This window comes from Bradysia coprophila, unplaced genomic scaffold, assembly GCF_014529535.1.
Source record: "Bradysia coprophila strain Holo2 unplaced genomic scaffold, BU_Bcop_v1 contig_232, whole genome shotgun sequence".
Taxonomy (NCBI): Eukaryota; Metazoa; Arthropoda; class Insecta; order Diptera; family Sciaridae; genus Bradysia; species Bradysia coprophila.
Genome location: NW_023503493.1, coordinates 4378334 through 4391667, shown reverse-complemented (window position 1 = coordinate 4391667; position 13334 = coordinate 4378334). Strand labels below are relative to the sequence as shown.

Here is a 13334-nt window from a genome sequence, read left to right as displayed (position 1 = left end):
TAGATCATCTACAAGGTCGTTTGAAATGCCATCCACGTTAAACAAATCTTATACAAATGAATGAATGAACGAAACATTTAACGAAACTTAAGCGAGGCTACGTCTGAAAGTACCGTATCTTGAAGATGATCTATAGATTGTTAATGTTAGAGAACTTATTTTGCGATTATTTTAATCTCCTCCAACCCAGAGATGTATGGGACTGTGCCCAAAATCGATGCAGCGTTTCCTCTTTGCATTCCAAGTCTTTGGATCAGGTAGCTTCTTGATTGTTATAACGAGGAGAGAATATTCTATGTCACTCAATGAAAGCTATAATAACTTGTTCTCGTTCTTCTCGATCTTACTATAACAATCTACAGAGAAGATATGGAGTTTCCAACCTTCGCATCTATCCAGCGTTTGGTCGACCCCTTTCCTGAAATTCTGTCATTGAATAACCCTTACAGTTTGTTTGTCAATACATCCTGAAATGAAGTTGTTTTGTTTCCGAATCTGTCAATCGGGTCACAAGATATAGAACACACACAATGACACAAAATTTTCGTCAAGTTTGATTTTATTGTAAAAAAAACCAAGTGTCCCGTAAGTTGACAGTCCCGGGAAGTCATCTGGGACGCCTGGTATTTTTCTGAGAAACATCTAAAACTTGACGAAAACACAAAAGTTTCGTCAAGTTATATTTTCTTCTACAAAAGTGTCCCAAAAGCTAACAGTCCTGAGAAGTGACCTCTGGCAATAGATATCCTCGGTTTGCGAAACTGATGACAATTTTGTGTGCAAACTAATCATAGTCAACCTCGCAAAAGCGGAAGATTATTTATATTGCAGCAACAAATTTTAGTAATTTTTTCGAGCAACTAAACGCTTTTACTTTCCTTGACTTCAAATATAAACATTTCACGGTTACTAAAAGTGTTTAATTCAATTTTCCATCATGTCCGGAGCGATAGCGGAGGACTTGACGCAGTATAACCCCCAAAAAAAGAACGAAGAAAATTTTTTGGGACGCGGCAGCTATGTATAGCCGAACATTTCAGTTTCTGCCCTTTAGACTATATCCCCACAAAACCTATTTTATCATATTCGCGCTTCAAATACGAGCAAAACGAGCTATCACTCGACTATGTAGCTTTAAAATTACCGGAGATACATCGTTTTGAAATTGGCACTTTTCATAGAAAATGCACCAAATTGACTTTTTCCAAACAATCAAAATCTTTCAACTTACTCTTTATGTTTCTATCTATCTATCTATCGACGCTCGATCTCGGAAACTAGTCAGCCGATCTCCATGAAATTTTGCAGGAGCCTCAGGGTGGGCATAAAAATTAAAATGTGATACGCCATTACCCCAGGAAAAACCAGAATTTTGTTTTATTGGCCTCGAAGTGGTTGCTGAGTGTGGTTTTCGAGGGTCGGGAACGCGTTTTCGGCTGTAGCTCAGCTGTATTGAAACCTACAGAGGTGTGCGATCCATCAAATGAAAGATATTCGTCACACGGTTCAAACAAAACAATAATTAGAAAAATCGGTTGACCTAGAGTGATTAGAGTGACCAAATTTTGAGCTACTCGAGCGTAGGATGAAAGGACTAATATTTTTTTTGGGCTATGAGAAATAGAGAGTTACTTTCTTCGGCAAAGTCTCAGAGTTTTACGAGTAGAACAGAGGGGCATTTGTGAAAAATGCCGAAAGTTGGAAATGGGTGGATCAATTGGGGTTTTAGAGTTATTTTTTGAATGGTGGCAGATAGAGAGTTACTTTCTTCGGCAAAGTCTCAGAGTTTTACGAGTAAAACAGAATCGCATAAGTTAAAAATGTCGAAAGTTGGAAATGGGTGGGTCAATTATGTTTTTAGAGTTATTTCTTGAATGGTGGCAGATAGAGAGTTACTTTCTTCGGCAAAGTTTCAGAGTTTTACGAAGAGAACAGAGGGGCATATGTGACAAATGTCGAAAGTTGGAAATGGGTGGGTGAATTTGGGTTTTAGAGTTATTTCTTGAATGGTGACAGATATAGACTTATTTTCTTGGGAGAAATAGTAGGGAAAAATGTGGCGATCATTTTGATGAATAGAACGTGGGGTCTACGAGGCGAGGAAACGGTTCAAAATGGCGACCGAAATTTTCATCAAAAAATGTTTATTGGCTATATCGATAGATCTTCACTCGGGTATCATTTTGATGAATAGAGTGCGGCCTAAATTTCAGGTTAAGGGCCCAAAACTTCTAAAATGAATGATATCCCAACAAAAATCTCTTCGAGAAAAGCGTGACGCAGTCTTGGAAGTACAATTTCTAAAATAAATGATATCCCTAGAGTTGACGCTTTCAGCTTCGTTACGCAAAAATTAAATTTTACATCCAATTTTAGTTCAAACAAGCTGGCTTAGTTTTTCTCATCATCTGCCAAATAATTTTTACCAAAAAAAAATTGACTGAAAATTTTACCAAAAAAATCTGCGTCGCAAAGTGGCAGATAAATTTTCTTGTAGGTCTGTTCCCGAACATCTGTCACTTTGCGACGCAGATTTTTTTGGTAAAATTTTTGTTGTTTTACAGTTTGTTCATTTCATTTTTACACAGTTTCTAAAGATTGTCGATATGTCAGAGTTTTAAATGTACCAAGTCAATTAAGTTCTTCCCAAATTGCGCAATATTTGAATTCGCGATAGAAATTTTAAATTTTGCGCCAAAAATTCATAATTTGGGAAGAACTTAATTGACTTGGTACATTTAAAACTGTGACATATCTAAAACTGTGTAAAAATGACATGAACAAACTGCAAGTCAAATTTTTTTGGTAAAAATTATTTGGCAGATGATGAGGAAAACTAAGCCAGCTGGTTTGAACTATTTGGGTGTACAATTTAATTTTTGCGTAACGAAGCTGAAAGCGTCAACTCTAGGGATATCATTTATTTTAGAAATTGTACTTCCAAGACTGCGTCACACTTTTCTCGAAGAGATTTTTGTTGGGATTAGCATTTTCTATGTTAACTGTTTTTTTAAAAAATATTTCAAAAACTTCCCCTCTTTGCGAAGTTGGCTGTGTTTAGTTCGCACGCAAATTTTGGCATGCGATCGCACTGCCAGTGGTCAACCGAAGAGATCGAAGGCATACCTTCATACTTGACAGTCAAATGATTCTTTCAGCGTTGTCACAGTAGAGCTCAAACAAAACGTGTGTACTCGGAACCCTAAACAAACTGCTCTTCATCTGAACGTTAGAGACTAACAAATTGCATGGAGCCGAAGACAATACAATTCATGAAATTTATTTACTATTGGGACGCATAATCCTCACCTAGTCTTATTAACGTCGGCCCTTCGGGTTAACAATATGACCTTTAGTGTCGTAAAGAATACCTTCATATATGGCAATCAAATGAGTTTTACAGCATTGACACAACATAGCTCATTACAAACCTTGGGTACTTGAGTGCTTTACAGTTTAATTTAACTTGAGGTGACAGTTGTGGCGCCTGGGACGACGCTTCGCCATAACTATAATATCTCTGATATATGTACTTTCTAGCAATCTTGAAGAAACTGCTCCACAGCTGAACACCATGGAGTAATGATGAAGTAAAATGCATTCAGCACTCGAGGGCATGTCAATGCTCAAAACAAAAGAATTCGACAGATGCGAGATGCAATGATCGTTTCGTTACGTTTTTCCGTTCTTGAAAGGTTAAAATAGAAAAATTGGCAAGTCACATTTTCAGTTAAGATTATTGGCTGGCGTTTGGATTTGTTTATTAAAATTCGTGTTCTGGGTTAATTACAATGTCTCTCTCAATTTGACTTGTGGCTGTATTTAACGTAAATTCATTCAAATTATGTAAAGTCATGCATTTATGAAATTAATCACAGATTTTATGTTCAATTTGTCATAATCATTTAATGTTTGCAAGTGAAAAAAGTACCATTTATGACTAAACGAACTCTAGGTGTATTGTATACTAGAGGCATATAGGTAGGTATATGACGAAGTAGTGGGCATTATACTTACATTTAATGTGCTGCATGGTTCATAAAAGATTTTTATTTTACAAAACATTGACCATGTCGTGCTAACTACCTTACGTTCAAAGTTTTTTTTTTATTCTTCTTCTTCGTTAAACTTTTCTGTAAACATTACAAGAGGATACGATGTTTACTTAGCATTAACAAGTCAAAGTCAGAAGAATTTACCTATATGACGAAGAGAGGTGTTTGCTGTGTTGTGGAACTATTTGACTGCCATTTATTCTCAAACGAAAACTCTTTTTTTTTTGTTTATTTGTTTATTTTTGTTAATTTGACACGCTTAAAACGCTCATAGCTCCCAAATAAGCGACTTTTTAGGGAAACAATGAAACACGTATCGACTAGAATCTAAAACTCTATAACTTTGTCTTTTACACGAGGTTTCTATCTGCCTTATTTTCCGAGTTATGGCTGACATAGCTCGCACTTAAAACGCTCATAGCTCCCAAATAGACGACTTTTTAGGAAAACCATGAAACACGTATCGAATAAAATCTGAAACTCTATAAATTTGTCTTTTAAACGAACTTTCTATCTTTTATATTTTCTGAGTTATGGGTCATATAGCTCAATGCCTCAAAACGCTCATAGCTCCGAAATTATAAGCTTCTAAGAAAATTCCTTCAAATTAGTTTCTTAGAATTACGTCCTTAACATACCCTGAAAATTTCAGCCAAATTCACCGGTAAATTCAAAAGTTTTGAAATTTAATATCTCGGCCAAATTTTAACCTTATGAGGCGTGTGATAGCTCGTTGAACTCGTATGGACGCCCAGATTACGAATAAAATACTTTGGGGGTAGTAGGAGCAAAGGGGGAAAAGTCAAAAAGTTCGTGTATATATGTTCCTCAGTCCTGCGAAAAAAAATTTTTGTCAAATTTTTCAGTGTGAACGGACTTGCGTCACGGCCCTTCACTAACGTAGGGCCATGATCTGTTCTTGACTAGACAATGATAAACGTTGAACTCTAGCTTTACCTGTTATCTATGCTAGAACTAGTGAAGTAATAAACCTGGTATGAAACAGTAGGCGATGCTTTAAGCAAAAGAAGTAAAAGATTCAATGACTATGACTTAGAAAACGCCGCTTTCGGATCCATTTTATTAGCGCCAAGTCAATGAAAAATCATTCGATTCGAAAACAGAAAATATTTTTATTCCTCACCTCAATTTATCAATTCTTAATCGCTATCCTCGATTCCCATTTGCTTATTGAACTCTTCGTCGCTAATTTTCTTTCGTTTCAGTTTTTTGAACATCGCAATATCGTTCGCCAGTTCCTCAATGTCTTCGTTCGTGTAGCCGCCCTTTCGTTTCTTTTTCTTCGGCTCACTGGGCGCTGCATTTTTCAGTTGCTTCTTCCCCTTTCTCTCCTCTTTCTTCGTCTTTGTTTCGACTTTTTTCTGCTTGCTCAGCGACCAAGCTTCGGTCTTCCTTTGGAATTTCTTGGTTGAACCGGGCCACTGTCCCGTTTCCTGGTAAATTTCTAATTTTCGCTTCCGTGACGCTTCCTTCTCTTTGTTCTTATAACCGATGGTCAAAAAGTCGATAGCATCTGCAGGTCCAACAAAATCACTCGAATCAACATTCTTCAGTTCCGGCATCAATGGCATTCTGAGCAGCCCGTATCCAGTGGCTATTCGTCCCAGATTCAAATCAGCCACTCTGAGAATGTAGTTACACTCATGCTTACTGTAAGCTCGGATGTGCGACACAAACGCTCGGTTTCCTTTGTCATAAATCGTTCGATCGTCGATCTGGATTTGGTGCAGTATTTTGTTGACATCCTCGTAGCTCCTGGTCGCTTCGCTGGTAACCGATTTGAGGGAAACCTTCTGGTTTCGCTGTAAAAACTCCACATACGCGTCCTCGGTCGGCAGTATCAAAATCAGTGCATTACCGTCGTGACCCTGTCGTGCCGTTCGACCGACTCGATGAACGAATGCGGCCGCATTCGATGGCGGTTCCCATTGCAGTACCCAATCCATTTCGGGTATATCCACGCCACGGGCAAGAACGTCAGTGCACAGCAGAAGGACTTTGGGAGTTTGACGGAATTTTTCCAGAATTTTTGCCCGACGATTTTTCATCTTACCGTGCAGTGACAGGATTTTGCGATCTTTTATGAACTTCGGTATCACGTCGGCCCAGTATTCAACGCAAGCACAGGTGGGAAGGAACAGCATTGCCTTTTGGATGTTGTTTTGGTCGATGAAATCCAACAGTTTTGGCGAATTTGTTCTCCGGCTCAACGATCATGTAATAATTTTGCAACAGCAGTGGAGTGCTTGTGGCTGCCTTTTCACGGACACTGACCATCACGGGATTCCGGAGACCAGCTCGCATTAAATCCTGCACTTCCTTCGTTTGTGTGGCCGAAAATAATCCGGTACGACGTTGCCGAGGCATGTAGCTCAGAATTGTGTTGATGGCGGACGTGAATCCTAAATCGAGCAGTCGGTCAGCCTCATCGAGTACGAGAATTTCCTAGAATGGAATACGTTAGTTGTCGGAGTCGCGGGATGACACGATCATTTACTCACCAAACTCTTCACATTACCGGCCAAATTGAGGTCATTCTTTCGCTCTAATAAGTCCACCAAACGTCCCGGCGTTGCAATCAAAATGTTCGCTCCAACTTTCTTCAAATACTGGACATCTTCCTCCACATTATTGCCGCCCACCAGCAGTTTCTGTTGGAATGGGATTTCCGGATGTGCCAAAAACTGGTCGAGTACCTGACTGGTCTGGGCAGCGAGTTCCCGTGTCGGCGAAATGATAATCGAACCGATCTCAAATTGTTTCCACGGATGTTCGCGATGACGTCGCAGCAGCAGTTCCAGAGTCGGTACAATGAACGCAAGTGTTTTGCCAGAACCTGTGACAGCTTCAGCGGCCACATCTTTGCATGACATTAACAGTGGGATTGCTGCCGATTGGACTGGAGTCATTTTATCGAAACCGAAACCGTTGATCACCTCCAACAGATGTTGGTTGAGCGGTTTCGACAACTCTGACCAACTTAATTTGGCCATTTCGATAGGATTGTAACGCGATGTAAACAAAAACACGTTTTGACAAAGTCACACTTGAGTGTAGAGTGTGACAGTGGAGAGATCGGCGCATGCGCCATGATAGGTTTTCATGACAGAAGTGACAGAAGGGAAATTGTATGAGAATTGACCGGATTTACAGTACGAGTTCTAATCCGAATATTTGAAATTTTTGGCGCAATTACGGAGTGATTTGCTACGAGGGTAATTTCAGTCTTCAGTCACAGGTCTAGAGCAGCTCCTTTATTCAATCATCAATTCAAGTGCATTTTACAACATATCTCTTGCAGGTGAGACACTACTCTAAAGGAACTTTTTTTCCTGATTCTGTAAAGCTAAATCTTGCTGACCTTCAACCACATACCGCCTTCCGGTGATAGAATAACATTTCTCAATGAATATTTCAACTCTCCCATCGTTTTACTGCAGCTCGTAAATTCGAATTTGGATAGCAAACTGATGAGTCCGATTCGAGTCTGCACCATGCCGAAGCGGTAACCGATGCAGCTCCTGGGACCATCACCGAATCCAAGGAACATTCTGTCGTTCTCTACCTTTTTTTCGGCTGAAAATCGTTCCGGATCGAATTTGTCCGGATTCGGATAGTATCGTTTGTCTCGATGGATGCCCAGCACCGGAATTATTACGGTTGAATCCTTCGGTACGGTGTGATTGGTCTCTTGGATGTGATAATCTTCGGTCGTTTTGCGGATAAGGACTCCAACGGGCGGATTCTTACGAATTCCTTCTACAAAGAGAGTTTTCGTTCAACAAATTTTAAAATTATTTACGATATGACCATAGCACTTCTCCTAGCATTACCCCTCGTATCTCAGACATCAGACTTGCATGTGTTGCCTGATTTAACTCACATCAACGAAGTTCATTCTGATTCTATGTTAATGCTTGGACCAGTGCTATGGTGTACCCTTTCAATTCTTGTTCTACCATTTATGATTTGGTCGATGTAGCTCATTTCCATCATTGCTTCATACGTCAGCACCCCGTTGTGTCGTTCCAAAACCGTCACAATTTGATGACGAGCCTTCCGCTGTATGTCCATGTTTCGCGCTAATTCGTACAGCACGAAAGTCATACTGGTCGCAGACGTCTCAAATCCGGCCAGGAAAAACACGAACGCTTGTGCAGCTATTTCATCGATGGTTAGCGATCCCTCTTCCTGATTGGTCAAGTTAATCAAAATGTCCATGAAGTCATTCCTTCGGATGTCGTTGGCTTTCCGATGATGGACTGTCTCGTGAACGATGTTCAGAAAGAAGTCACTCACATCGTCCCGTATAACTTTTGTTCGTATCATCACAGCGAGCCGCTTAAATGAGCCGATCAAAAATGTGATAATTGGTTTGTGTCTTGGCGCTTCGAAGGTTCGCTTTCCCATACGCCAAAATTCTGCATCGGGATTGGTTAGACTGGTAACGACGAGAACGTTGGAAATACAAGAAAAAATTAGATTCCGAGCAGAATACCAAGCCATCAGAATTAGTTCACAACGATACTCGAACTTCAGTCCGACAATATCAACACTTGACTCGCTGGCAACTACTTACCTATTACACTCAATGCCGAAGGCACATTTCCCGATAACATCAGTGGTATATCGGGCCAGAATATCTTTCATCTCCAACACGCACTCCCCATCAATCGTCTGTACCGATATGTACTGTTGCAGCGACTGGCCAACGTCTAACATTGTGGGAAACATGAATTTCATTTTGCCCGATGAAAATGTTGGCGAAATTTTATTCCTCAAAATTTTCCACTTATCAAAATTCAGCGAAAATAAGTGGGCGCTCAATTTATCATCCCGTTCGTTGTAGAAAATGCCACGGTCCTGGAAATGTTTAAAGTCTTTGATCAGAACATTTCTGATCACGCTCGGATCGTTGACGATCAAGACTGGCCGTTGAAAGAAGTACACGCCGAAATACGGATATTTGTCTTTGGTTTGATTGTAAAAATCGCGTATCAGCAAGGAGATCTGTGTCGATCGGCCGATTTCTTTGATATTTCCGTATGGAATGGTTGGCTTCAGTTGTGGTATTCCTCTACGTTCCCAGTAGGTGAAGATGTGCTTCAGATAAATGTAACACAAGAACAACACCAATAGTACCAGCACTGCTGTTGCTGGCATTTTTTTTGTCACTAAGCACCAAAAATACGTTGGAAAAACTTAGAGAAAAGATTTCTCGCACTAATTGGTGCGATGAATGATCTCAACTTAAAACTGTATCAATGGATTCGTATTGGGCAAATGTTTGGATTCGAATGCAGTCATCGTAAAAGTGCATTCAAGAGTACACAGCGAAAAGAAAATCCAATTTCATGAAAAACGATTAAATGAAAGACTCAACCGAATCACATAAAATGTAACTCTAAAACCGTAGGTATGATATGGGAACGTTGATGTGCTTGTTCATGTTCATTGGTTCACTGAATCGATTATATGTAGCAGAACATGTTTTTGTCCAATTGTTGCTGGTATAAAAAGTTGAAAGAAACTGTAGGCGACATGGTACTTAATTTATGTAAAGTGTTCCTTACTGTTATACACAAAATCTTTTACTTCATTCGTTTCAACGGAGGCAGGACATTTCGACACCGTCAATATCGTCAGGAACGATATTATCGTTTTTTTGGACGATACTATCATCTAAAAAACGATACTATCGTCTAAAAAACGATAATATCGTTTTTAGACGATAGTATCGTTCAAAAAAACGATATTATCGTCCAAAAAATTTTCATCCAGGACGATAATATCGTCTAAATTGGAAAATTCTAAAATATTGTCTGGACGATAATATCGTTTTCTGGACGATATTATCGTTCAGAAAACGATACTATCGTTTTCTGGATGATATTACCGTTCTAGAAAATCTAATGGATATTTTCGTTTTCTGTACGATAATATCGTCCAAAACGATAATATCGTCCTGGGCGATATTATCGTTTTCTTAAATGATAATATCGTCCAGCACGATACTATCGTTTAAAAAAACGATAATATCGCCCAGGACGATATTATCGTTTGGTTTTGGGTGGTAATATTGTCCAGGACTTAATTTTACTCAGAGGTGCAGCAAGAACCGAATTCTCTTCCAAAATATCAAAAAACAATTGTCAGAGGAAATCACCTACACATCAGTGTTTAAAAAAGGCGTTTAGTTCGTCCCTAAATAATTCATCTTTTTACGAAATGAATACCAACTTAGATTTTGTACATAAAAAGCGTTTTAACACGCCGAGCGAACCGGCCCATTGCCCCGGAGCGAAGCGGAGGGCCGCAATGCGAGCCGGGCGCCGGAACGGTGTCGGAACTTAGGAGTTAATTTTTTTTTTCTCGCATCGTCTCATAATTAGTCTGTGTAATTTTTCTATTATAAAATTTAAATTTACGGAACCAAATGAACCAATTTTTAATATATATTTGCCGTCTATAAAAAGGTGTTTATCTACAAGATTTTGTGTTTTCGTGTTCAACAACCATCCAGAACGATAATATCGCCCAGGACGATATTATCGTCTAGAATTTTTATTTTAAATAAATTAAAAACGATATTATCGTCCTGGACGATATTATCGTCTCAAATTTAAAAAAATTAATAAATTAAAAACGATATTATCGTCCCAAAAATTATCGACCAGGACGAAAATCAAAATAAATAGAAAATTGACTTGTCCATGTGTATGCATTCACAATGGTCGCCATTTTTGATGGGCATTATTGTTGGAATTATTGTTATTGTGGGCATTATCGTTTTCGTCGAAAAATGCTGGCGTCCTCTAATATCGTCCAAAATAACGATAAACTTGTTCAGAAAAAGAAAATAACGATAATATCGTCCAGCGGATATTTTCATCCAGGACGATATTATCGTCAAAAAACGATATTATCGTTTTTTGAACGATAATATCGTTTTTTAGACGATAGTATCATCAAAAAAACGATAGTATCGTCCAAAAAAACGATAGTATCGTCCAAAAAAACGATATTATCGTTTAAAAACGATATTATCGTTTTTTAAACGATAATATCGTCAAGAAAACGATAATATCGTCCTGAAAATATTTTAAAATTTATAATTTTAGACGATATTATCGTCCCTGGATGAAATTTTTTTAGACGATATTGACCGTGTAGTTATGTCGCCTCACCGTTTCAACATAGCATTTTACTAAAAGACTGGTACAAGCCAGCCGGAGCTCATCGCTCATTCAAATCGTCGAAGTTGACAGCAGATGACTAGTCGTTTTTATAGGTTTAAAAGAGAAGGTTTGACCATTTGAGAGAGGTGCGGGAAAAAAGCGAAAGTAGGAAACATGGCCTATTTTGGTAATTTAATTCTGTAAAATTCTTCAAATTCCAAAGAAATTCAAATGAATTTTACGGAATTAAATTATCAAAAATAGACCCTACCAGGAAAATGTGCAGTTTTGCTTGCTTTCTCGACACTAGCTGCTGTCGAACAAACCTGATTGTCTTAAAAATTAAATATTTCGTCTCGTCCAATACCTTTCATTTGATTGTCGCACATGATTTAGAGGGAAAACATCCAGAGACACGCTGTAAAAACAGGCAAAACAATCAAAAACAGTCGACCGAGGAAGTACTTCAGAAACAGCGACGAAAGTTTGGAGTCAAGTTAGACGTTAGATTTTTCGCTCCAAAAATCGTGTGTGATATGTCAAATGAAAGGTATTGAAGAGACGAAACAACTCCGTTTTTATGAAAATCGGGTTTGTACATACAACAGTTTTCCCGCACCTCCCGAACGCGTGTTTTCAGATGGTCTATGTGTGATGTCCGATATGAACATCTTATGATTTTAAAGGTTGACGGCACAGTTGTATCGTCGTCCATCAAATCTAATTGTTTCCAATTCTATTTTTGGCTTCAGGACTCGAGATGTATATGCCATAGCAGAGTAAGCGTACGTAAAAACATAGCTAACGCCGACCCGTACGAAACACCTATTCGTATCAAAAAGCCTTTAATGTGAAACTCTTCATTTCTCTTACTTCATTTTCTTCTCTGCTGAAAAAACTATTCTCCCTTTAAAATCACTTACATTATCCACTCTTTGCCTTGTTATCATATACAACTAAATTGCCGGAGCAATATAGACAGCCCCGTACGAAGACAATTTCATAAATTCCTATTTAACAGCTATATACCGCATTATTTACCTATATTTCACTGTAAATAAACATTTCAACAGAGGAATAATGCCATTATATGCTGTATATAGCTCAATATAGCTGTATATAGGTATATATAGATGTCCATATATGGAATCCCTGAAACACCCACACACATAACACATTATTTCCATGTTAACTCTCTAAGTCACCATTTTTCCCACTTTATATCACTTTTAATAAAATCCAATATGGCCGCCGCAGCCATTTTGTTAGGAGACCGGAAATAGTACCGACGCTTTAATTCGTTAATACCTTTCAAACAAAAAAAAATTCATGAAATTCGGTCAAAATTTACTCGAGATATTGTCAAAATACACCACGTTCACTGTACTTCCGAGTAGCCAGATAAGAGCTCACTCCAAGAGACCTAGCTCACGCTCCGGAGAACATAATTTCAAAAACTTTTTTTCCCTGATTGGTACGGTCAATACCTATCTAATAAAGCTAAAACGAACGAAATATGTTCAAATTGGCCGACCTACAAGCAAAACTGCTTGCCGCCCTGTGCCTGTTTCACACCAAGGGTCTAACTCACGAGTCGGTCATCCGATTTCCATAAACTTTTTTTTTGTCGATCGGTATTGTAAATACCTTTTATTTGACGTATCAGTTACAAGTGTAACGTTTGAATGGGATATCTTCGAGAAACCGTAAAGCACTTATTGGGCCACAGCTCGGGAGGGGTCGATCCAAAATCACTCATCTTCGAACTTAGCCTGTCTTTTGACATTACCAAACGGGAAAAAAAAGAATTTTCAAAATCGGATGCGTTTTACTCAAGTTATCGTGCAGACAGACAGACGGACAGACGGACATTTTTTTTCGCGGATTTGGCATCTCTAGACAACCACAATAGGTTTCCCCTTACTCAGGGAGTCCAATTCGACGTGTTACAAACGTATGCGTAAACCTATAAGACCCCAGTACTTCGTACGGGTCTAAAATTGGAATCATTTCCACAACAAGCAATCAAACCATTGGAACTAGGCCCCACTCGTTTAGGATGGGACGGATCCCTTGTATA

At 38.8% G+C, this 13334-nt stretch overlaps 2 protein-coding genes across 2 annotated transcripts; both read right to left on the bottom strand.

The window, feature by feature from the left end:
- Positions 1-5168: 5168 nt before the first annotated feature.
- On the bottom strand, positions 5169-7146 carry LOC119076003 (probable ATP-dependent RNA helicase DDX55 homolog). Its single transcript, XM_037182576.1, is given in 3 exon segments — positions 5169-6262; positions 6264-6521; positions 6578-7146. Coding segments are annotated over 3 exon segments (1797 nt in total). The 5' UTR covers positions 7070-7146; the 3' UTR covers positions 5169-5215.
- A 169-nt stretch (positions 7147-7315) lies between these two features.
- Positions 7316-9360, bottom strand: LOC119076002 (probable cytochrome P450 6a23). The gene is made up of 3 exons (XM_037182575.1): positions 8656-9360; positions 8036-8517; positions 7316-7835 (listed from the first exon to the last, which is right to left on the bottom strand). The coding sequence occupies exons 1-3, from the start codon at positions 9237-9239 to the stop codon at positions 7423-7425; spliced, it is 1479 nt and encodes a 492-aa protein (XP_037038470.1). The 5' UTR covers positions 9240-9360; the 3' UTR covers positions 7316-7422.
- Positions 9361-13334: the final 3974 nt, after the last annotated feature.

What these genes read in the sequence shown, in the direction of transcription:
- LOC119076002 (XM_037182575.1), bottom strand. Translation starts at nt 9,239, where the DNA reads ATGCCAGCAACAGCAGTGCTGGTACTATTGGTGTTGTTCTTGTGTTAC. An exon ending in TTCGGCATTGAGTGTAATAG is followed by an intron (nt 8,518 to 8,655) that starts GTAAGTAGTTGC and finishes CGTCGTTACCAG; the next exon opens with TCTAACCAATCCCGATGCAG. An exon ending in CATCGACCAAATCATAAATG is followed by an intron (nt 7,836 to 8,035) that starts GTAGAACAAGAA and finishes CTCTCTTTGTAG; the next exon opens with AAGGAATTCGTAAGAATCCG.